The sequence below is a fragment of the Muscardinus avellanarius genome (assembly GCF_963383645.1).
Source record: "Muscardinus avellanarius genome assembly, chromosome: 2".
Taxonomy (NCBI): Eukaryota; Metazoa; Chordata; class Mammalia; order Rodentia; family Gliridae; genus Muscardinus; species Muscardinus avellanarius.
The window spans coordinates 50,408,208-50,433,826 of record NC_137787.1 but is presented as its reverse complement, the minus strand read 5'-3'; the positions used below and the strand labels follow the sequence as shown (position 1 = coordinate 50,433,826).

At 40.2% G+C, this 25,619-nt stretch overlaps 1 protein-coding gene across 2 annotated transcripts in view; it reads left to right on the top strand.

Annotated features, from left to right (window-relative positions):
- Positions 1 to 16,589: 16,589 nt before the first annotated feature.
- ITGAV (integrin subunit alpha V) overlaps positions 16,590 to 25,619 on the top strand; it is a gene marked incomplete at both ends in the record, with an annotated part of 83,677 nt that continues 74,647 nt past the window's right edge. For both annotated transcript variants that reach the window (XM_080689614.1, XM_080689613.1), the window contains one exon: positions 16,590 to 16,774. In XM_080689614.1, coding sequence (XP_080545740.1) covers positions 16,590 to 16,774 — 185 coding nt within the window. The remainder of the gene's footprint in view (positions 16,775 to 25,619) is intronic.

The following is a 25,619-nucleotide window of genomic DNA, read 5'->3' as shown; positions in this document are numbered from 1 at the left end:
AGTAATAGCAGAAAATTTTCCAAACATAGAGCAAGAGGTCGATACACAGGTCCAGGAAACTTACAGAAATCCCTTTAGACAGGATCGGAAAAGAGGATACCCACGCCACATAATTGTCAAAATGACCAATGTGGAAGCCAAGCAGAGAATCTTAAAGGCAACAAAAACAAAGGGCCAAGTGACATTCAGAGGCAAACCGATTAGAATCACTCGAGACTTCCCAAACCAAGTCATGAGAGCCAGAAGGGCTTGGAGTAACATATTCCAAACTCTGAAAGAAAACAACTTCCAGCCAAAAATTTCCTACCCAGCAAAACTTTCTATCAAATTAGATGGAGAAATAAGAAGCTTCCATGACAAACAGAAACTGAAGGAATTTATGTCTTCAAAACCAGCACTAGAGAAAATACTCAAAGAGATTAACTACAAAGAAGAAATAGGTAACACACACCAGAACCAGAGAAACAAGATTTTCCATCCAACAGACAACTAAGATTGGTTATCTGTGGAGATTCATTATTTATGTTAGTCTTTTACCTATCTCTAAATTGTATTGTTTGCCTTTATTGTTGTTAATTTTTAGGACGTCTAGTTGGAATATTAATATACCTTCAGATATAGCATTTGGAAATATTTTATCCCATTCTATCAGTAACTTTTAACTCTGTTTACATTGTCTTTGGATATACAATATTTTTTTAGTTTTTAGGGAGTTTGTATACTCTTGTGTTGCCTGTGCCATTGAAATCATATCCAAGAAATCACTGCCAATTTCAATGTTGTGAGGTTTTATGACCCAGTTTTCTTCTAAAAGTTTATAGTCTTAAGATTTATATTTAGGTCTTTTATCTATTTTGAGTTAATATTTGTATATGGGATTAGGTAAGGGTCCGATTTTATTCTTTTCCATGTAAGTATTATTTTTCAACAATATTTAGTTAAAAGATTATTACTTCCACCACCAAATGTTCGTGGAAACCTTGTCAAAAATAACTTGACAATATAGGGAAGAATTTAGCTCTAGGCTTTTATTTAACTCCAATGGTTTATATATCTGCCTTTAGAACAGTACTACGCTGTTTCAATTATTGTAGCTTTATATGGCTTGAAATCAGAAAATATATATCTTCTAGCTTTGTTCTTTTTCAAGATCGTTTTGGGTATCTAGAGTCCATATTCCATATTAGGATAGATTTTTTTTCTGAAAAATAAATATATAAATATATGATAGTTTCACCTAAAAAAAATAGAAAAAAAATTCTCTGGTAAGAAAGAAAGCAAGAAGAAATATTGAAATGTTATCTTTAAGTCATCAAAAGCTTGGTATCAGATAAATGAAACTGTTATGTGAAATTATCATTTTTAATTTTGGATAAATTGCTATAATACTAGATGTCAACCACTAAGCCAAGCATGGGAAGGAGGGATGGGGAGAGAATGGGGTGGGGATCGGGTGGGGGCTGACTGGGCGATGTGTGTATGTATGTCTACAAAAGTTTGTATCCCACTATGATGTATGAATACAGTGCACCAATAAAAAATAAATAAATAAATAAATAAATAAATAGGAAAAAAAAAGGAAAAAAAATAAAGATTTGATTTTTCTTTCTTAAGTCACATTCCTGGACTCTAACCAAGCCTCACAAAGAGTAACAGACACTAAATTCCAGTCTTTCCCAAGCCAGACTAACTCTGAAGTGGTGGTTGTTTGGTTTCTATTAGAAACATTAAGAAAAATAAATGATTTTGGATTCATGGAAAAAGCATGTTCCAACAGTCATGACGTTACAGATATAAAATTTCCAAATCTGGAAAATATTTAGAGGAGAATATTTATTATGGCAGTAAAAATAATAGAAAGCTGTTGCTTTTATCAATTGCTTAGAAAGCATCACTGAAAGTGGACACATTATCAGGACTCATAATTTGGGTCTCTCAAGATAACAGCAAACGTGGGACAACCTGCATGCCAACTTTTTAAGGACCTAACACCCACTCAAGTGGTAACAATGAACAGTAACCAGCACAAAAGTGACCTGGAAGACCAAAACCAGCAGTTTTTAACACCGGATGCACATAGGGAGCAACTCTGGGGTTAAAAAAAATCAATACTGACACCTGGCTCTCATTCCCAGGGATTCTTATTTTACATGGATAAGGTGTAGCCTGGTTATCAAAAGGTTCAAAAGATCCTCATGCCAGGCGTGCTGGAGCACACTTGTAATCTCCTCGCTTGGGAGGCTAAGACAGGAGGGTCACAGGTTTGAAGCCAGCCTCAGCTACTTAGTGAGGCTCTCAGCAACTTAGTGAGACCCTGTTTCCAAATAAAATATAAAATAGGTCTGGGAGTATAGCCCAGAGGTAGAAAGCCCTGGCTTCCACCCCCAGTCCCACGAATAAAAAAAGCTCCTCAGTAGATAGATTCTTACACACATCTAAACCTGAGAACCTCTGGTTGTTGCTGGCAACCATGGTCCATAGACCAGCATTGTTGCTCTTACTGGAAGCTTGGTTACATGTGAAGAATGTCAGACCCACCAGGGCTCACCTGGACATGAAAGTGTGAGAAGTGCTGCTCTAGGGAATTCTTGTCACTGGATTAATTTATTAATTACCTAATTTATTTATTTATTATTTATTAAGTTTCTGATGTCAGTAATTACATGGCTAATAAAAGTTGAAAGAAAAATAACAACCTTCATTTTCTAAAACTCAAGAAAATAGATTTTCATCCCTCTATGATATTTGTAGCATAATAAAGGGTAGATGATACAAGCGGATGATCCATATATATATATATATATATATATATATATATATATATATATTTGCCTGATAAAATATATGATGCATAATTAAAACCGAATCTCAGAGAAGTGACTTTTTAAATGTAAGTTTGTCCCAAACATATCACATGAAACAAAATGAATACTAAAAAAGTATGCATTATTTGTCTGAAACCCAAATTTAACAGAATGTCCTATATTTTTATCTGCTAAGTCTGGCAACCTTACATATATTCCCTGGACACTTTCTGCTCTCCAGGCTCTCCAAGTAAGAAAGAGGAAATGATACCATAAATGGCCAAGTGGCTGCCCCCTAAGCTGTCTAGACTGTAATGTAGTTTCTCATCCAGTCCAGACATTCAGGACTCTGCGACTTCCCCAAGTCAGGCTGGTGACTCATCCAACTGGGAGAGTAATGGGAAATTCACTTGCTGACTCAGGAAGTCACAAACCTTGGCAAATTTTCCTTCCATTTAAACCCACATGAAAAAAAATCTCCAAAGTAAATGCTAACTCCAGGAAAATATATTTAAACACTAATTTGAGGCAGTAGGCAAATCAATCAGGCTTTTAAAAAATAAAACTGATGAAAATGTTTATTTTTAATATATTTTCATAGTTTATTTCACTATTGTATCCATGTATTTTTCTTGAGAATTACTGCTACTTAAGCACCCTTCTAGGCCACTTTCCAAAAATACATTATAAATCAGTTTCTTTGATGCTGTATATCATTTGCAAATACGGTGGCATATTCTTGGAGCAGGGATGTGGGTGTGGATTGGACTGTTGCCCTTTCTTTGTTACTAACTCACAACAAGTTTTGCAACTATGGGAAAGCCTGATATCTCAGGCTCTCCTCCTGAAATGACACCCTGTACCTAATTTCTCAGGTTGGCTCCAGCGCTTCTGTATTCTGCCCACCATTTTTATGTTTAAGACCTTTTGCTGTTATCAAAATCACCCAAGGATAAGTTTGGCAGAAGAAGAAACTGAGTTCACATTAGCCAATTCTGATTTTATTTTTCATGTTTTGAAAAGTTTTTAATGGGAAACATCTCAATAAAATGGTTGTGAAAATACACAATTCTGTTGTATCAATGTTTTCTCTTAAATAAGTCTATAGCTGTTTTTTGAGTGAGTCCACAATGGATGGATAGAAATCAACTCTGTGAGCTGGGCGTGGTGGCGCACGCTTGTAATCCCAGCATTTGGGAGGCTGAGACCTGGAGGATCATGGTTCGCGGACAGCTTCAGCTACTTAGTGAGGCCCTCTGCAACTCAGTGAGACCCGGTTTCAAAATAAAGAATAAAAAGTAGGGCAGGGGGTGTAGCTCAGAGGTCAAATGCCCCTGGGTTCCATCCCCAGACCCACAAAAAAAAAAAAAAGAAAAGAAAAGAAATCAAGTGTGTGTGTGTGTGTGTGTGTGTGTGTGTGTGTGTGTGTGTGTTACTCGGGATTAAACCCAGGAGTGTTCTACTTCTCTACTTCTAAGCTATACTCCAGCCCTTTTTAATTTTTATTTTGAAAGAGGGTCTTTCACTAAGTAAGCAACCTAAATTCTCCTGTCTCAACCTCCCAAGTACTGGGATTACAGGTGTGCACTACCACATCTGGCTCCAACTTTAAAACAAAACAAAACAAAACTTCTGAATTTTCTCTGCTGAGATTGGACCTCCTTACTTAGTGAGACTATTAACCATGATATTGTCAATCTCATTTCAAATCAAAGCCCATAAACGTCATATTTTAGAAGTTTTCATAAGCACTTCAACCCTGTACACACTACAGTAAAAGCTCAAAGCATTAGGTATAGTGGTGTGGAGGGAGAATAAGTACAGCTATAAATGCTTCGAAGTTTTTGGATGCCCAGAAAGAAAGGGCATCCAGAAACTCCATCCAGAAACAGAGCTCATTTTTTCCCCACACTTTCGCACCTAATATAGATGTCTAACTTGATTTTTCCAATTTATTTTATTTAATTTATTTTTTTGCGGGCCTGGGGATGGAACCCAGGGGCACGCTACCTCCGAGCTACACCCTCCTGCCCTATTTTTTATTCTTTATTTTGAAACAGGGTCTCACTGAGGTCCAAATAGCCTCACTAAGTAGCTGAGGCTGTCCTCGAACAGTGATCCTCCAGTCTCAGCCTCCCGAATGCTGGGATTACAATCATGTGCCACCACGCCCGGCGATTTTCCCAATTTAGGTGGAAATGATGTTGTCCAAGCAAGCCTAGGCCTCAGGAGAGCTTGCGGCTTCTACCTGTGCATCTTGGCACACTTCCCTGAGAAGGCCAGGGAAGTAAGCAGCTCCGGCCAATTGCAGATGAGAGGTGATGAGAAGGAGACTCGAGGTGCCATGCTGACAGCCAGCACCACAGCCAGCATGTGAGCGGGACATTTTGGACCTTCAGAGTCTTACATGCCTCCATGAAAGTGATGATGCCTGAGTGAGACCAGGAGAACCAGGAGAGAAATTTCTAGCCAGCCCACACAGAATCAGAAGAAAATAATAAATTATTGCCTGAAGCCAGTAGGATTGGAAGGGGAATGCAATGTAGTCATAGGTACCTAAAAACGGTGGTGCGGTGGAATACTCAAACCTCAGTGGACAGTGAACTCCTCCAAAGAAATTGTTACCAGGAGGATCCCAGGTCCCCACTTCAGAAATTCTGATTTAGTAGGCCAGTTTTGAGATTCTGGTGACACACTTTGTAGAAAACAAGGGACCCAAATAGTGGTGGTCCTGAGACCACCCTTGAAAAAATCACATCCTAGCAAGATTTCCTTTAGCACAGAGGAGGCCTGAGGCAGGTGGCCACATGATTGTGCACTGGATACAGCGCCACAGGAGGTGTACAATGCACATGTCCGTCATCGTTGCTGTATGCAGTGTCCTAAGAATAGACAGATGCTGTGTATCTGAAGGGTAATGGGGATTGAACCCAGTGGCATTCTACTTCTGAGATACACCCCAAGCTCTAGTTTATGTTTTGAAGCAGGGTCTTGCTAAGTTGCTGATAGCCTTGCTAAATTATCAAGGCTATTCTAGGTCCTTCGATCCTTTATCTCAAGTGCTGGGATTATGGGATTTTAAGTATGCACCATTGTACCTGGCTGTTAGATGCAGTGTGTGTGTGTGTGTGTGTGTGTGTGTGTGTGTGTGTGTGTGTGTGTCAGACAGACACAGAGAGAGAAAGAGAGAGAGAGAGAGAGAGAGAGAGAGAGAGAGAGAGAGAACACCTCTGAGCCATACTCCCCAGCCTTATATATATATTTTTTCAATATTGGGGATGGAACCCAGGGGCATTCTACCTCTGAGCTACAACCCGAGCCCTATTTTTTATTCTGTTTGTTTGTTTTGTTTTGTTTTTGCAGTACTGGGAATTGAACCCAGGTACATTCTATCTCTGAGTTAAACCCCCAGCCCTATATTTAATTCTTTATTGTGAAACAGGGTCTCACTGAGTTGCAAAGGGCCTTACTGAGTAGCTGAGGGTGTCTGCACGAACCATGTTCCTCCTGACTCAATCTCCCAAATGCTGGGATTACAAGTGTGCACCACCATGCCCAGTTTATTCTTTTTTATTCCTTTTTTTTTGAAACAGGGTCTCATTGAGTTGCAAAGAGCCTCACTAAGTAGCTGAGGCTGTCCATGAACTGTGAACCTCCTGTCTCAGCCTTTCAAATGCTGGGATTACAAGTGTGCGCCACCACGCCCGGTTTCCCAGCCCTATTTTATTTTTCAATTTTGAAACATCATCTTGCTAAGTTGCTGAGGACCTCACCAAGTTGTCAAGGCTAGCCTTCAACCTGTGATACTCCTGTCTCAACCTCCCAAGTACTAGGTTTCCAGGTGTGCACCACATCTAGATTGATAAATACTTTAAAAGAAAAAAGTGTAAAAAAAAAAGAGTATGCACATGTGCACACACTTATAAAATATAAATAAGAAAATATTATGTCTGTTCTTAATATGGATTATTAGGGTAGGGATCAAATGAAGGAGTCGACTTAGCACAGCCTCCTAGGGAAACAAATTTGGTGGGAGATTTTTACTGCAACTCATACGGGCTAACCTCTTGAAAGGAGAAGAGGTTCAGTATTAAAAACACAGCCATGTTGAGGCAGAAGTGAGGGCTGTAGATTTTCTTGAGCAACATGAATGGAGGCAACCGGAGAGTGGGGAAGGCAGATACTGGGAGAGAGTTACCTGAGTGGAAAACAATGTAGACCGCAGGTGAATAACCCAAAACCACTGTAGGATGGGGAAGGTGAATGAGCTGGAGAAAAACAACTGAGGCCGGGAGTGGTGGCGCACGCTTGTAATCCCCGCGCTTGGGAGGCAGAGACAGGAGGATTGCGCAGGTTCAAAGCCAGCTGCACGCGCTGGCTTAGGACACCCTGTTTCCAAATAAAAAAAATATTTAAAAATAGGTCTGGGAGTGTAGCCCAGAGGTAGAAGGGCTTCCAGAAACCCCAATACCACCAAATAAAATAAAATAAAATAAAATCTCTTCCCAATACGAGTACATTCCCTTGTTCAGATTAAGATACGATATGTGCAGGATTCAATGAACAAACCAGACGCAGAAGGTGAGGAACCATTTGAGACAGAGAACTCAGTGTTGGCTGAAGTCCTTTTGAGAATCCTTGGAAACAAGAATGGCACCAGCATTAGTAAGAATGACTTGCAGCCCACAATCTCAGCTGTGCAAATAATATCACATCATTTACTTTGATATCAGTTTGATCTCACTTAGAACCCTGCTTGCTCCTGCAGGCCTGGTCAGTTTCTGTGACTTTGCTCCTTCTGAGCAGACACATATCTGTTGAATCTGGAAGTCCCTGCAGGTAGGGCTTGGTCTCTATAGCCTAGTACCTTGTCCTCTCATTTGATGAGGAGAGACATGTCCGCGGGGAAGTAAAAAGGACGAGAGGGAAGGTCAGCACCTTCGATGACAGAGCAGTTCTGGTTTTCCACTACACATGGCATGTTGTGATTTTGTGATGACTAAATTAATAAATGAAAAGCTCCAAATATTAGAAATGGAAAAATTGGGTGTAGAATGGAGCAGAAACAGAAAACAAAACAGTGTAACCACTGATATTTGTAGCTATGGCAAAATAGAGTTGGAAGAGACTTTAGAATCCATCAAATCTAAGGTGGGTGTGGCAGCACATGCCTATAAACCCATTCCTTGGGCAGCTGAGACTGGAGTATTGCAGGTTTGTGGCCAGCCTCAGTACTTAGTGAGGCCCTGTTTCTAAATAAAGAATAAAAAATAGGGCTGGGGTGTTGCTTGGAGGTAGAATGCCCCTGGGTTCCATCCTCAGTACTAAAAAACAAACTAACAACAAAAAAATCCATCAAATCTGATTCCTGTCCTCTGTGTGAAATGCTATCTATAATGTCATCCAGTTGGGGAGCCGGTAGGCACATAAAAGAAAGGATGATCTTAAAATGGCAATTTGAGCCAGGCATAGTGGCATACACTTGTAATTCCAGCATTCGGGAGGATGAGACCGGAGGATCATAGTTCGCCGACAGCCTCAGCTCCTTAGCGAGGCCCTTCACAATTCAGTGAGACCTCGTTTCAAAAAAATAAAAAAAGACTAAAAACTAGGGCTAGGGGTATAGCTCGGAGGTACAATGCCATTGGGTTTCATCCCCAGTACCGCAAAATAATAAATAAATAAATAAATAAATAAATGATTTAAAAATTATAAAAAATAGGGCTGGGGGTGTAGCTCAGAGGTAGAATGCCCCTGGGTTCCAGCCCCAGTACCATTAAACAAATAAATAGATAAATAAATAAATAAATAAACTTGTAATTTAATTTCTCAGTCATGCTAGTCACAATTTAAATATTCAATAGGTACTTGTGGATAATGCACACATTATAAACACAGACTATTTCCATTACTGCATCAAGTGCTTATAGACAATACAGATCTGTTACATCCTTATCAAGTGGTCATCTGGGCTTAGTTGGTTCTTCCTCTTTCTTCTTCCCTTCCCTCCCCCCTCTCTTCCTCTCTCTCTCCTCTCTCTCTTTCTCTTGTGGTAATGGGTACTAAACCAAGGTCTCCCACATGCTAGGCAAACACTCTAATGATCTATAGCCTCAGCCCTTTTTTGTTTGTTTGTTTGTAGTTCTGGGGGTGGAACCCAAGGGCCTTTTTTTTTTTTAAACCTCCAGGCTATTCTCCCAGACCTATTTTTATACTTTATTTGGAAACAGGGTCTCACTAAGTTGCTGAGAGCCTCACTAAGTAGCTGAGGCTGGCTTTGAACCTGTGCGATCCTCCTGTCTCAGCCTCCCAAGCGCTGGGATTATAAGCGTGCGCCACCATGCCCGGCTATCCTCAGCTCTTTTTAAATTTTATTTTGAGACTGATTCTTTCTAAGTTGCCTAGGCTGGCCTTGAACTTGCAATCTTCTTGTCTCAATGTTCCAACTTGCTGAGATTACTGGTGTGCACCACCTCGCATGGCCAGCTAATGTTCATGATTGTCATTCACTATTGCAGTTTGGTCCAGTCATAATTATTAGGTTGTCTTTGAAGTTTTCTGCTACATATTTCTACTCAATCTTTTAAATGTGGGAAAACATTTATTCTCTGTAGGGAATATTTGATTACAGTAACTGTTTAAATTTTTTGTTTAACTTTTTTTTTCAGTACTGGGTATGGAACCCAGAGGTATTCTATCTCCAAGCTATACTCCCAGCCCTATTTTTTTTTTTATCTTTATTTTTTGAAACAGGGTCTCACTGAGTTGCAAAGGCCCTCATTAAGTAGTTTAGTCTGTGTTCCTCCTGTTTTAGCCTCCCAAATGCTGGGATTACAAGTGTGTGCCACCATGCCCAGCTTGTTTAACATTTTAAAGTGAAATAGAATAAAAATGTAACTTCTTAAGGAAATATAATTATGCCTAATAGAATTAATATATGTAGCTCCTTCCACAATAGTTATTATTATTTCCAAACTTTAAAGGAAAAAACTGACTTAGAAATATCTTTATGCTTTACAAAATGCTGAGCATGTACCAAACCTTTATTTTTTTTTGTTTCTATGAGCTAAACCTAATTCAATTATATAATTAAGAGCCTTGTATCTAACTCCTTAGTGATTATAATCATTTCCTGTTAAATCCAAATATTTAACATTTCATAAAAATCCCCTGGCACATTTCCATAATGATTGAAAGGTGGAAATCCTTAATCAAGGTTTGAGTTTCAAAGGAGGTAAGAGTGGAGATTTTAGAAAAACCCTTTAATGAATCATTTAAAAAGCATGAAAGTGAGGAAAGCACCAGCCCATCTAAAAATTGGGGCTTTGCTCACAAAAACATTGCTCATACATGTTTTGTCAACACCAAAAATTGGACGAACTTCCATAGAGCATCTCAAACTCTCAAAGGCACTAAAAAGTAAACTGACTCTGGTTTCTGAAAATAATAATCTTCCATCATGGACACTGACAAGCTGGTTGTTGTGGCACACATCTATAATTCTAATATTTGGGAGCTGACACAGGAGGATCGCAAGTTCAAGGCCAGCCTCAGCAACTTAGTGAGACTCTGTTTCAAAGTAAAAAATTAAATAGGGCTAGAGGTATAGCTCAGAAAAGAATGTCCCTGAGTTCAATCCCTATATCACACATACTTACACACACAAATCAGATTTTTATAACTCTGTATATTATGTGGCAAGAAAAAAAAACAAACGAATGTAGTATATACTAAATTATAAAATTATGAACCATAACATTCACAAGTATATAATACCATAATAGGATCATATTCTTATGTTCTTGATATCTAATTTTTTTGGTGCTATAGATTTAACTCAGAGCCTTGCACATGATAAGCACTGTGCCTTTGCTGCTGAGCTACACTCACAGACCCTCTTGGTATTTACATTTCTCCTGAAAAGTTGCTTTTATATAGATATGTCCAGCTGTGATTTTTCGAGACATATACCTACTAAACATAGTATTTTGATATCTGTTTAGATGACATATTACTAACCACAGGATTAAACATTTGGCAAAGGAAAAAAGTCAGGAACTATACGCAGGTATTATACAAAATGCACATTAACAATGCATGTTCTATTTTTCCAAGAAAAAAAGTAAATACATGTGTAATTTTAATACTACACATGTACTATTTACTATTATATAACAGTTTGGCAAAGTCTTCTGATTATGAGTATTTACATTTACCATAAACCTGAAAGAAAGAAACGTGAGAAGTTTTGGGTTATATTCTCCATTAACAGCAAGGCTATATTTGTCCAAAATGATGAGTAGGAGGAAAGTATTAGCAATCATTTATCGAGTGCTGGAAACATTTAAAATTATCCCACATGACTCATGGCATACATAAAAGAATGATGTTTTAAAATTCTATGTCCTTTTGATGTATTATTTTTAAAAATTCTGTTGCTAAAGATAGTACAAATGGTTTGCTTTATACATCTAAGCCTCTAATTCGGCTTTTCAGTAACAGAAGGGTAACTCAGCATTGCATTTGTCCAAACTGGGATCTTTCTTTTAGTATAAAACTACTGTATTGAGCAGTGTGATCTATTTCTTAGCAACCATCAGGGATTTCAACTGTTTATTCAAGTCCTTAAATAAAACAAATGAAATCTCCTCAGGTAGTTATAATTGTAAGAAGATGGTATGATTTTTTTTTAATTTCAAGGCAATAAGATACATAATCCTCTTTAATTTTTTATTTTTACTTTTTGGTACTGGGGATTGAACTCAGAGGAAGTCCACTTCTGAGCTACACTTCCATGCCCTACTTTATTTCTTATTTGAAACAGCGTCCCACTAAATAGCTGAGGGTCTTGCTAAATTGCTCAATCTGGATTCAAACCTGTAATTCTTCTATCTCAGCCTCTCAAGTACTGAGATTCCAGGCATGTGCCACCAAGCCTGGCTCATGACCCTCCTTTTAAGTTGACTAATGAAGGGAAATCCTGAAAACCACCCGTCACAGCCTTGAAACTGAGAATGCCTATTTTGAAATTATAGTGGTTTTCACAGTGAGACACAGAGAACTCCAGCAGTGCACGGGACATTTCTTGCTATTTAATTAATTTTTTGTCTCCTTCACAAACCTCAAACCCTAATCCAAAATTGGAACAAGGGATGAACAGCAGCTTATAGGAATTTAAGAAACACTATTCATGATGCAGTGGGCAGTATTATCCTATTTCTTTGCTAGTTGTAAAGTGAATCTACTAAATATTCTTGGGATTTTCTACTTCTTGAAGAGTACGGTCATTTAGGGAAGAACACTTAGTGAGCTATTACCTTCATGTCATACTTCATATCAATTTATAGAGGTGCCAGTTGTCTTACTGTCTTTCCCTTTTTCCTGGTGGAGATCAAATCCAGGGCCTCAAGCATGCACTAGGAATGCACCCTGCCATTGAACTACACCAATACCAGCCAATTGCTGTTTTATTTATATGTGCTTTCATTTACCCTTCAACACATATATAACAGTTTCTTGCTCTACAGTAAGAATTGTGCTGGGTATTGTACATTTAATGATGGATAAGATTAACTCGTTTATTTTTCTCATGGAGTTTATAGTCAACTCATCTACTTTATGATTATTTTATTTTATTTTTATTATTTTTTTTCTTTTTGGTGGTACTGGGGGTGGAACCCAGAGGCTTTCTACCTCCGGGCTATATTCCCAGCCCTATTTTATATTTTATTTGGAAACAGGGTCTCACTAAGTTGCTGAGAGCCTCACTAAGTAGCTGAGGCTGGCTTCGAACCTGTGCGATCCTCCTGTCTCAGCCTCCCAAGCGCTGGGATTACAAGCGTGCGCCACCACGCCTGGCTCTTCATGATTATTTTAAACACCAAGTTAACACTATAATCAATGTTATGGATTAGTACATAAATTTAGAAAACTTTCCTCCTTTTTTTTTTTTTTTTTTTTTTTGCGGTACCAGGATAGAACCCAGAGGCATTCTACCTCTGAGCTACACCCTCAGCTTTATTTTTTTATTTTTTATTTTTTATTTCAAAATAGGGTCTCACAGATTTGCAAAGGGCCTCACTAAGTAGCTGAGGCTGGCCACAAACCCAGTTCCTCCTGTCTCAGCCTCCCAAATGCTGGGATTACAAGCATGTGCTACCACACCTGGCTGCCCCTCTTTTTAGGAAACTTTAAATTTCAATAGGAAAAATAGTAATATATTGAGACACATCAAGAATTAACATTAAATAGGATATATTCAAATGCTGTCAAAAACAACAGCAATACACTGAATTTTTGGATACTAGGTTGTGAGTAGATTAGCCTTAGAAACATAAGAGAAGGAAGGAAATAAATCCAAGACAGGAATGGTATTTCAAGTTGAGGAGAAAAGAACCTTAGAAACAGGGGCTCTGAGGAGGTGATGAGCATGGTCTATTTTTAAGACTGAGGACATCTGCACAGGTGTGTTGCCTCCAAAGTCTCCTGCCCAAGATGTTAAAGGTTAACAAAGTTAACCTATTTTTTTCTTTTTTCTTTTTTAGTACTTGGGATTGAACCCAGGGGTATTCTACCTCCAACCTACATCCCCAGCCCTATTTTTATTTTGAAACAGGGTCTCTCTAGATTGGAGAGAGTATCACTTTGTATCTCCCTTCTCTTCTGTCTGCTCCCTTCATTCAAGGATCAGGGTCCTGGCTGTGATCTTTTCTGATACAGATCAAACAAGTAGTAGCTTCAGGGCTCGGGAGAAAGCCTGAGAGGCCAACTAGCTCTCCTTAGTAAAAAGCTGTGAGAGGAGAGGCAGGAGAATTAGACAAACAACCGAAGCAATAAAAATTCCAAGGCTGGGTTCAGTGGATTAAAGGCTCTGGAGAAATCGAGGGTGGCAGACAGGGATTTCAGAAGGGTTTTGGGGAGTTATGAGCTGAAACACTCTTGCTATCCTTAAAGAGATAACATTTGAAATTTCTCTTAAAATATTTTGGCATAACTAGACTAAGTTCTTTGTGTTCAGGGATAAAGCCAAATGGAGTCTTAGTTTGATTATAGTTATTAAGGAAATTGTTGGATAAATAGGAGAGGTAAGAAAGTATAATAATCATACAAATTTGTGATTACTAGTCGAAATATTAGTAGCAACGAGGACTTTTCAATTCTATGATATAGGAACAATTATTATTTCCATTTTATAGATTGGAAAATCGAGACATGGGATGGTTGGATTGATTTTCCCAGGGTCACACAACTAGAGCCTTGTGAAACTAGGAACTGAGTCCAGGCACTTGAATTTACACCAAGCAAAGAAGTCAAGATTTTAAAGGTCGGAGGTGTAGACTGTAACATTGAAAGCCAAAACTCTTTTTACTACTCAATATTTTATTTTCTCTGTAAAAATAGTATTATTAATGTAGCTATCTTAAGCAGTTCTCCTTTTAAGCCAGAAATTGCTGCAATGTACATCTTTTAAAGAGTGCTGCTGTGGGTGTGTGTGAGGGACGTTGCTTTTCTTCCATAGAATAAAACATGCTTTTTCCCTCTTCTGTGCACAAAGTACCCTGCACAATGTACACTCTGAATAAGCGCCAGCTGAATTGTTAAGTTCTGTAATGCAATTTGCAAGGCACTTGTGTGGATGGCTGCTCATGCACGATCACACAAAGGTGCCTGCAATTGTAACGCCGCGTGCCTTAAAGTACTGGGTGTTTGTCTCCTAACCAAGATATATGCATTTTTATCCGTTTTAAACAAATTCTTTGGTTTGCAAAACTGTTAACTTGAAATAAAGTCATTTAGAACAACTAAAAGAATAAGTGCTGTTAGTAGCAGTTTGCAGGCCCATCGGGGATGAGTTTTTCACCCAAGTTTTGGTGGGCATTCCTCTGGCTTCTGCCTTCCCCTGAGCCTCTGGTGTTTCATTCTTCTTTTTCATGGTCTGCTAGACCTCGGTCCTGGGATACAGAGTTGAGGAGTGAACTGGCTTCATGGCTCATGTCAGTAATCTCTGTACTGAGACAGGAGGGTCACAGGTTCACACCCAGCCTTGGCAACTTAGCGAGACCCCCTGCAATTTAGTGAGATCATGTTTTCAAGTAAAATAAAAATAAATATCCTTTCACAGAATTATTTAATAGCCATCGGTATTATAAATATTATAATCAGGGTTTTTTTTTTGGGGGGGGTGTCTGGGGCTTTTTATGGTTTTGTTTTGTGTTTTTGAGATAGGGTCTTGTTATGATCCCAGGTTGTTCTTGAATTCTTAGGCTCAAGGAATCCTTCTGTCTGAGCTTCCCGGGTGCTGATGGAAAGCAAGCCGCTGCCCACCACCACGCCTCACCATGATTTTTATTGATTGAGTTTAACAGTTGCTTTGGGGAAAATCCGTAATTACTGCTGCAGTACTTTTAAGTATTTAAGCCCCACATAACCTACAGCTTATCCTCTTCATCAAGCTCTTTAGGATGTGATGCAGAGCACGGGAAAGTCACTGTGAGCAAAGCTCACTCACCTCATCATTTCCTCCGCAGTCCACTCACTGATTGAACATTTTATCGGTTAATTATTATCTGCATGATAAGGTCCTGGGAAGACAGAGAAGATCCGGGTTCCAGTCCTGAAGGAAGTCTCACAATCAATCCGTGTTGATAGCTACAGGGCCTTCAGTTCCTGCACCAGTTTCTTTCCTCCACCTTTAAAATCACGTCGACCTAAAAATCCCAAGCCAATGCATCAGTGTTTGGAAATTACACAGCTCCAACGAGCCAACCAGGAACTCGACTATTTCGTCCGGATTCTGTGTCTGGCCGCTCTTTTCTTCAACGAACCCTGACGTGCAGATTTAGCACGCCTCTCTTGGGCGAGGCTGTGCTAGCGTTCTGGAAGATTATAATCAAGTCCAGCGTCTCTGTGTGGGACGGACTGGGGAGGAAAACCACACATAATTAAGAGTTCCGAGCCGGGCGTGGGGGTGCACGCTTGTGATCCCAGCCTTGGGGAGGTTGAAATAGGAGGATCGGAGGTTCGCAGACAGCCTGAGCTGCTTAGTGAGAACTTTGGCAACTCAGTGAAACCCTGTTTCAAAATAAAGTTTCAAAAACAATAGGGCTGGGGGTGTAGCTCGGAGGTAGGATGTCCCTGGGTTCCATCCTCAGTACTGCAAAAGGAAAAAAAAAAGTTTTATGGGTGAGAGCCTTCCAGCTAAGCAGCAGAAATAGGAGAAGCGGACAGTGTTTTCCGCTTTCTTCAAAGTCTTCGGGGAGTTCCCGGGGGCCGGGGTGGCCTTCCACCGGGGCCGGGGCTCGGCGGCCAGGGCGCGGAAGAGGTTTGGGGCTGGGCTGGCCTGTGCGCGGCTCTCCGCCCCCACTTCCTCCGGGGCTGGCTGCTATGCCTGCGGCGGCTCCTCCCCCTGCTCCTCCTCCCCCCCTGCTTCTTCCCCTGCTCCTCCTCCTCCCCCCTGCTCCTCCCTCCCCTCCTGCTCCTCCTCCTGCTTCTTCCCCTGCTCCTCCCTCCTCCCCCTGCTCTTCCCTCCCCCCTGCTCCTCCTCCCCCCTGCTCCTCCCTCCTCCCCTGCTCCTCCCTCCTCCCCTGCTCCTCCCTCCTCCCCTGCTCCTCCCTCCTCCCCTGCTCCTCCCGCTCCCGCCTCCTGCCCAGCCCGCCCGGCTCTCAGTCCCCAGCGGCGGCCCCAGCGCGGCGAGCCTGCCCGCCGCCCCGCGCCTCCTCCCGCCGGCCGCCCTCGGTCCCGGCTCGGCCCAGCCTCCCGGGCCGGCGAGTGGGGCGCCCCGGGGCCATGGCTGCCCCCGAGCGGCCGCCGCGCCCCGGCCCCCCGCGCCGCCTGCTGCTCCTTCTCCCCGGACTCCTGCTGCCCCTGTGCGCCGCCTACAACCTGGACGCCGACAGCCCCGCCGAGTACTCGGGCCCCGAGGGAAGTTACTTCGGCTTCGCCGTGGACTTCTTCGTGCCCAGCGCGTCCTCGTAAGTGTGGCTCCGGCGCGGCCTCGGCCGGCGTCCAGGTCCCGATGGATGGACGCGCCGGGCGGTCGCCCCACCCGCGCCCCGGCGCTTCCAGGGGATGGGGCCGGGGAGAGCGCGCAGGGGGCAGACCTGAGCTTACAGATTGGGCAAAGTGGGGAATCCACAAAGGCTGGTCCTGCCGGGTTGGGCTCAGTTTCTGTGTCCCGGTCTTGGTGCCATGTCATACCCGAACTTTTTTTTCTTTCTCCTGTACCAGCCAGACTTTTCTGCTGCACCCACCGAGCGCCCGTCCTCCTCGCTGTCCCTGAACAAGCCCTCCCCCACGCGTTCTGCCTGCCCCTCGGTCTTATTCTTCCCACTCATCCCCTTGCAGACACTCTGATGCCTGAAGTGACTAGTCGGTGGCACTGAATTCATTGTGTCTTCTCCTTGGGGCTGTCAGACCTCCGCGCGTTTGAGGTCGAACAGATGAACTGAATATGTGTCGTCTGCTCTCTTTATAGTGATTCACTCTTTAGGTCATTGTTCAGAAAGAACAAGGGTGTTTGCTGAGTTTTCACTCGGTGCAGGTCGCTTGAATACTGCAGCATTTACTAATTCAGTTATGTTTTTCAACTTGGCAACATTGTGCTTGGCAGTGATGCTCAGGATTTGTAACAGTTACATTCATGATTGGATTAAAAGTTGCCCCTGACTTGACTGAATGCTGACATCATTCTTAGCACCATATTAGTGTTAGAAATACTGATTTAATGACTGCTCCCTGGATGTTTTATATTTAAATGTTCTGTTCAAGAGGAAAACTACTTTTGGTTCTAAGGTCTTGGAATTTTAACAATGAGCTCTTGTTTCTGTATTTTTCTCTGTTAAGTATCCTTTTTGTGGGGGAGAAAAGGACACAGGACATTGGATGGTCACTGTGTGGATAGGACCATGATAACTATAATCATTAGCTGTAGGCAACATTTATCACCTTCACATATCCATTTAATCTTGATTTGGGGCAGAGAGTGTCATAGATCAGATTTAGAAACCTCCTGGTGTTAAGAATACACTTTGCCCTACACCTCAGCCCCTCCATTTAATCAGTTTTAGTTAGCTTTACCAATAAAGGGTTATTTATTTATTTATTTATTTATTGCAATACTGGGGATGGAACCCAGGGGCCTTATACCTTTGAGCGACAACCTCAGCCCTAATTTTTATTCTTTAGTTTGAAACAGGGTCTCACTGAGTTGCAAAGGGCCTCACTAGCTGAGGCTGTCAGTGAACCCAAATCCTCCTGTACTCAGCCTCCCACATGCTGGGATCACAAGCCTGTGCCACCATGCTCACTCAGCTCAAGAATTTTTTTGTTGCTAGATATTTGTAAGTGTATGCATTTATAGTAGAGAGAATTTTAACTTATTCCAGCCATGTACTTTTAGATTTGAGAATTCTGATAATTGTGAAAATAATGTAATTTGTCATTTATTTCAAGAGTTACCATTTTAGTCCTTCAAAGTTGATGTGGCGTGTGTTGCAGATGTTACTGTTAATTCTGCAACATGACACGCTGACAAACTTTTAAGAATTTTTTTTAACCTGCAGAAAATGCAGGAATATTGAACTATTGATGATACTTGGTATTGTTGGTCACAAGGCATGTGAATAAACTGTGACCCATGGGCTTCCATTGTTTGTTACAAGGTATGTGGCTGATCTTTGACTGGTCATCATGATCATTGAATATACTGTGACCCATGAGGTTCCGTGACCTCACCTGGGGGGCCTTCAGTGGCAACTTAAAATTGACCTTGGAGCCGGGCGAGGTGGTGCACACTTGTAATCCCAGCATTTGGGAAGCTGAGACAAAGAGGATCCTCGCTCATGGACAGCCTCAGCTATTTAGTGAGGCTCTTTGCAACTCAGTGAGACCCTGTTTCAAAATAAAGAATAAAAAATAGGGCTGGGGGTATTGGTCAGAGGTAGAAGGCCCCTGAGTTCCATCCCCAGTACTGCAAAAAAAAAAAAAAAAAAAAAAAATTGAACTTGGGTTTGATCCCCCCCCCCCCACACACATACTAGAGATATGTATATGTATATTGGTCTTCTGAATTGTACCCCTAACCCTATTTTATTTTTATTTTGAAACAGAGTCTTGCTAGGTTGATGAGAGTCTTACTACTTGCTGAAGTTGTCCTGGGATCCTCTTGTTTCAGCTTGCCAAGTACTGGGATTGCAGATGTGGGCCACCGTGCCTGGCTCCTATAGTATTTTAAAATATTCAGGAGCAACTTTGTTACTAATAGCTAAGGAATTCTTGGTATAGCTTAATTTAAGTGGAATTACTTTGAGTTTTTTTTTTTTTTTACTATACATAAACAAAAATTTCTACTTATATTTTTCTTTTCTTTCTTTTGATCCTGGGGATTGAACCCAATATCATTCTACCTCTGAGCTACCCCCAGCCCTATTTTATTTCTTTGTTGTGGAGGCCTCTACTTACCGTCTTTAAATTAAAGATTAATATAAAATTATGTCTACTTATTTGTGGTGCTGGGGATTGGATTTAGGGGCATTCTAGCGCTGAGCTACATCCCCAGCTCTTTTTATATTTTTATTTTGAGTCAGGGTTCCATTAAGTTGCCCATGTTGGCTTCAAACTTGCCAGACTTCTGCCTCAGCTACCCTCCCAAATAGAGTAGCTAAGATTATAGGTATCCTCCACCTATAATAACCCTCACTCAAATTATGATTAATTTTGTAAAAAGGCACTTTTTAATTTAACAAGCCTTGAGTCCAAGCTACATGGAATGATGTTTCATATCACCATAAATTGTTGTGATTCCTGTTATCATAAACTTCTAAAGGAGGAAAAAAAAAACACACACACAATAAAGTATTGGCTAATTAAAGAGCTCCTTTTCTCTGAGAGAGGAAGAATTCGTGAGAAAGCAACAGTTAAAAAATTTACTCCTGCTGCTTATTCCAAATACCTAAGGCAAGCTGTAGAGTTGATTTCTTGTTTTTCTTGTTGCAGGAAATTATTGAATTATTTCCATATTGTTGTTGTGGAAATTAATAGATCAGTGCTTTATAAAGAGAAATAAAAATAAAGCACTAAGCAAAAATGTTAAGGTGACCCATCAAAATACTGTTCCAGAAAAGAATCTTAGGTTTGAAGTGAAAATTCACAAAGCTACTGATTAAAATTATGAAAAATAATCAGAGTGCATAATTCTAGTACTTGTAATGCTAGCATTTAGGAGATTAAGACAGGAGGATCACAGGTTCAAGGACAGTTTCCACAACTGAGACCCTCAACAACTTAGCAAGACCCAGTTGCAAAATAAAAAATAAAAAAGGCTCGAGGTGTGGCTTAGAGCTAGACTGCCCTAGAGTTCAATTCACACTAAAAAAATTCAGGAGGAGGCAAGAGAATTGAAATTCACAGCAAGCCTCAGCTACTTAGACCCTTTGTGACTCAGTGAGACCCTGTTTCAAAATAAAGAATAAGAAATAGGTCTGGGGGTGTAGCTCAGAAATAGAAAGCCCCTGGGTTCCATCCCCAGTACCACAAAAAGAAAGAAAAAGAAAAATTTACTGTTTATTTCGTATCTCTCTTCCTGTGAGCATTGACTTACGGGTGACTATATTGTTATACTTACATAAATGTTACATAGAATTTAAAGATTGGAGACAGGCCAAGAATTGTAGTTCTGTATTTCTTGTGGAGAAATAATGGGATAAATTAAAAACTGCACACTAGATTTGAGTATTATAATCATGCTAATTGGTAAATTTATTTCATAATTTGCAAAACATTTTTACTCATTGGATTCTTCAGCACAAAGCACCAGGGGAAGTACTAAAAAGCCTCTAAGTCTTTCTTATAGATGAAGGAATACAGGCCCAGAGAATTCTGTCTTTAGGTAGGTGAGCCAGTTGCTGTGGGTTAAAGAGGAAAGGGAGGATCAAAAGACATGTGGAATTCCAGTACTACTTACTTTTTGATTGATTGACAGCTCCACTCTCCTGGGGAATCAAACCCAGGATTTCCTGTAGGCTAGGCAGGTGCTTTACAACTGAACTACTTCTAGTGCTATATAGGATTCTCATATAAATATATATATGATTCTCAATATATATTGCTTCTTATATGCATATATAGAAGATTCTGTATATATGAGAATATATGTGATGTATTAATATAATACATATATATATAAGACTTGTATATGAGAATATATGTGATATGTATTATATATTACATATAATTATATGTTATATGTTAAACATATATTAAACTAATGCTATATAAATATTAAACTAATGCTATATAAATAACATTGAATTCAAATTCTTGCCTTTTTTCTCACTATAAACAAATGGAGCCTTTCTACAGTTACTGTGTGCTCCTGTGACTCCAAAAACAAGTGCTGGGAGAGTGTAGCTTGGAGACAGAACCTTTTGTACCTTTGGATGTTCTAATATGTCAACACCTGGGAATTTTTTGTTTGGTACTAGAGATTGAACTCAGAGGTGTTCTCCCTCCAAGCTACACTCACAGGGTCTCTCTTAGTTGCTGAGGCTGCCCTTGAACCTGCAATCTACTTGTGTCAGTCTCCCAAATACTGGATTACAGGTGTGTGCCAGCATGCGGGGCTCTGGGAGGGTATTTATTTATTTATTTATTTATTTATTTATTGCGGGTCTAGGATGGAACCCAGGGGTATTTGACCTCCGAGCTACATCCCCAACCCTGTTTTTTTATTCTTTATTTTGAAACAGGGTCTCACTAAGTTGCAGAGGGCCTCACTAGCTGATGCTGTCTGTGAACTGCAATCCTCCAGTCTCAGCCTACCGAATGCTGCAATTACAAGCGTGGGGCACCACACCCGGCCTGGGAGGGTTTTTAAATAGAACTGCTGTCCAGGCTGCATGTCAGAGCTAAGAGTGACACTCTAACGTGATATTCCAAGGACTTAGGGGTCATTTCTCTTTGACTAGGTCCAATTAACTTATTCTGACTAAAAATGGACTCTTTTTCACCTAGATATCGGTTGTACCCCAGCTTCTATTAGTGGTGTCATAATTGTCTCTGTTACTCTGGAAATAATTTTATATTCCTCCCTCTCATTTTCTATTTTCTTTTTCTCTCCTACTGTGCTCCTCCAGTATTAGTCAGTGCTTAGTCATGAGGCAAAAGGCCTTAGGAGTGCTTCCTTGTTAAGGTTTTCTTGTATCCATCGCTGCTTTCCCCTTTTATGGCTACCTCAGCCTCGCCAAACATCAGGCATAGTCCATCTCTTGCAGGCCCTCCCTCAGCCCTCTGCCCATCCTGTGGCTCTTAGACCTGCCACACATCTCATACGTTTTTACCAGTTTCATATTTTGGGAGCATACTTTTTTTGATCCTGATATTCTTCTCCTACTAAAATTCCCTCAACAATGCTTCCATTGCCAGAGAAGTTCAGACTTCTTAACTTACATGAGGTCCCTTGCACTCTGTTTCAACCTGCATGTATTTTTATAAACTTCACATACTCTATCGCTCTTCACCATTTGTAAGCATTTTCACAACACCTTACAAAATGACTCCCTCTTGTTTTCATAAGCTTCAGCATGGCTCTGGCTATGTTGTCATCATAAATAACATATATGTAGACTGTAGTCTTTATTATCTAGGAGATGAATCCTTGGCTGTGCTCAGTGACACACATCTATAATTCCAGTGATTCAGGAGGATCTCAGGTTCGAGGCCAGCCTCGGAAATTTAGTGAGACCCTGTCTCAAATAGAAAAACAAAAAGAGTTTGGGGATGTAGCTCAGTGGTAGAGCACCACTGGATTCAATCTTTACTACCAAAAGAAATAAAAAAAAAAAAAAAAGAAAGGAGGGAGAAGGAAAAGAAAGCAAATTCTAGGTAGATTGCTTCTGGTTAAGGTTATAGGTGTGTAGGACATAAGAGAAAAGGAAAATGTATGGAATTTATAGTTACTGTTTCGATTATACACCATATAGTTGCTGACTCTAGCATTTATTTTTTTTTTGTGGTACCATGGATGGAACCCAGGGACATTCTACCTCTGAGCTACACTCCCAGCCCTATTTTTTATTCTTTAGTTTGATACAGGGTCTCACTGAGTTGCAAAGGGGTTCACTAAGTAGCTGAAGCTGTCTGCGAACCACGATCCTCCTGTCTCAGTCTCCCAAGTGCTGGGATTACAGGCATGCGCCACCATGCTTGGCAGCATTTATTTTAAATGAAAGTAAATCTGAAGTTGGAATTATCACTCTGAAATAACACTCAGTGCTATTTTATACACATTTTTTCTAAATACATGTATGGTATTTTTTTAGAAGTTTCTTTTGGTGTTGGTTGTTGGTCACCCCAGAGTCAGCTAAATCTATTAAAACATGTTTTATCTTGGAAAGGTCAGTGCTGAAAGTAGCCAAATAACTTAGTTCATTTGGAGGGTTTGAAAAATGTACTTGTCATGGTTTGGCAGGCTGCCCTTCCTTGGTAGTCAGGGTCACATTCCCTGGAGCAACTTCCCCGAGCAACTGCCCTGCAAGTACACTTGGGACGGAAGTGCATCCAGAGGGCATCTTTCTGGTTGGGTTCCCTAATTCTCTTGTCTGTCCTTCACACTTCTTCTTCCTGTTTGCACACCTCCTCCTGGCTTTCTTCCTTCTTGTCTTGCCTTCCCTCCCCTTCCCGTCCCTTCTCTCTCCTCTCCCTTCTCTCTCCTCTCCCCTCCTGTCCTTTCTCCTCTTCCTCCTCCTCCTCCTCCTGTCTTTCCCACACTCACTCAAACCCCCCTCTCCTGTCCCCTTTACCTTCTAGTAATTCTTGGCATGTTACTAATAGTCTGAATAAACCTTAATTTTGGAGTCCTAAAGAGTCACATAATGCTAATGAATTCAGTTACCTAAAAAGAGTAGTGAGATTGGAGACCTTGATACTGTTCTTGGGCAAACATTTTGGAGGGAGATGGAATCCATCAGTTGAAGACATAGGGAACTAACTTGCTCAGTTTCAGACCGCCATTGCTCTTCAGCGAAACCCCTTGTCAGCCTCCTGGAACCTTGCCTACCTCGCCACCTTGTTAGGAAATGTTGCCAGCCAGCGTTCCTGTCCTTTGTGCCTTTCTCCCTTCATTTGTGTTCATTACTTGACCACTAACAGCCCTTTGAGAAAACTGAGGAAAGAAAAGACCTTTTAAAAACAAACTTTAAGCTTTATAGTTTCTCCTTTGTTAGAAAACAATTTATTAATCTTATTAAGTGTTGTTCATTCAAATATAGTCATCTTGTATTTTTATGATGCTTTTAGAGTTATGTTTGCATTTCTCTCTTATCGACTTTGAGAAAATTTTGCTTGTAAATAATTACAGTGAACACTGTTATCTCCATTCAGTAGAATGGGGAAGAAAGACGCAGAGATTTCAAGTGACTTCCTGAACTGATTTGTAATGTTTGTAACTTTTAGTCCTAGACTTCCCATTAGACACTGCTGCTTATATTGCAAATATATATATTTTTTCTGGTTTGTCTTTTCCTTAACTTAGTTAGATATTCTTAGATGAACTTTAGATAAAAATTATTTGACTTTTAAAATATAACATTTTAGGAGTAAAATAATGACTTCTGTATTTGAAACATGGTCAGTGAAAAAAGATATAAAGAAAATAAAAACATAAACTTGTTTTTTGCAATATATATCGCTTTTATATTCCCTCATTTTCTCACATTGCACCTTTTGCCATTTGTACTTTGTATTTAATGCAAATATTTATTTTTTTCAGTATAAAACTCTCGTAAATCTTTAACATATGTCTAAGGTAATTTGATTTTCTCCATCTGTCTGTTTTTCTTTCTTATAGACTTAATTAAATATCTTAAAAGTAACATAAGTATCACAATGATATTTCAGACAAAGAATCTTTATTTTTTCCCCTAGTAACCTAGATTTAGATATTGACAATGTTCACACATTCCTTTGAAATTATTCTGCTATTTCTGTGGTATTTCACTGGTGTACAAGACTACACATGAAGGTATGCTTAGGAAAACTGGAAGAACATCTATATTAGTACATCTAATTACCATCATTTCATGCCTGTGATGTGCAAAGGGTTTGATAAAAAGCAGCCGCTTTGTTTGTGGTCTTACCCAAGGAACTCCAGCTCTGTGCTGCAAGCTGAGAGTGTGTTTCATTTGGAGAACTCTCCCACTGTGTCCTTTCTGTCTTTTCTGAAGGCTGGCCCCGAATAACTTTCCAGCTCTTTTCTGTCTTGCAGTGCCAAGTAAAAGAAAGATCCAAAGTCCAAAACTAAATAGAGTTTGTACATCAGGAAATTGTTTTAAAGAGAATTTAAATAAATGGGTGTATTATTTGATATTTGTGTTCTGGAGAAGTTGGGGTGTACTAGAACATTATGTATGTATGGTTAGTTTAAGATTGAGACTGATGGATATCAGATTTATTTGCTACTTTACTGGCAACTTAAAAGGTGACTCTTAAGTAAAGATGAATTAAAAGTCCGCTCTTAAGAAACTTAAGACTCAGTCCCCCTTTTCTTGAGAGGGGAACTCTTAATTCATCTTTAATTAACTCTTAATTAAAGATGAATTAAGAGTTCCCTCTGTTCAAAATCATAATTTATCAAATAATGAAGCTAAGAGTTCTGACAAATTATAAATGGTCCTGTAAATTGCTGTGTGATAATATTCTAGAAATCTAGAAATGAGTATTTTTTATAGGTATGGAGGCAACTTCTACAAATTAATGCTTCTATCCTGATCTCCTAGAGCCTGCATGATCCACAACACTAAACACGTGTACATACTTTGCTTG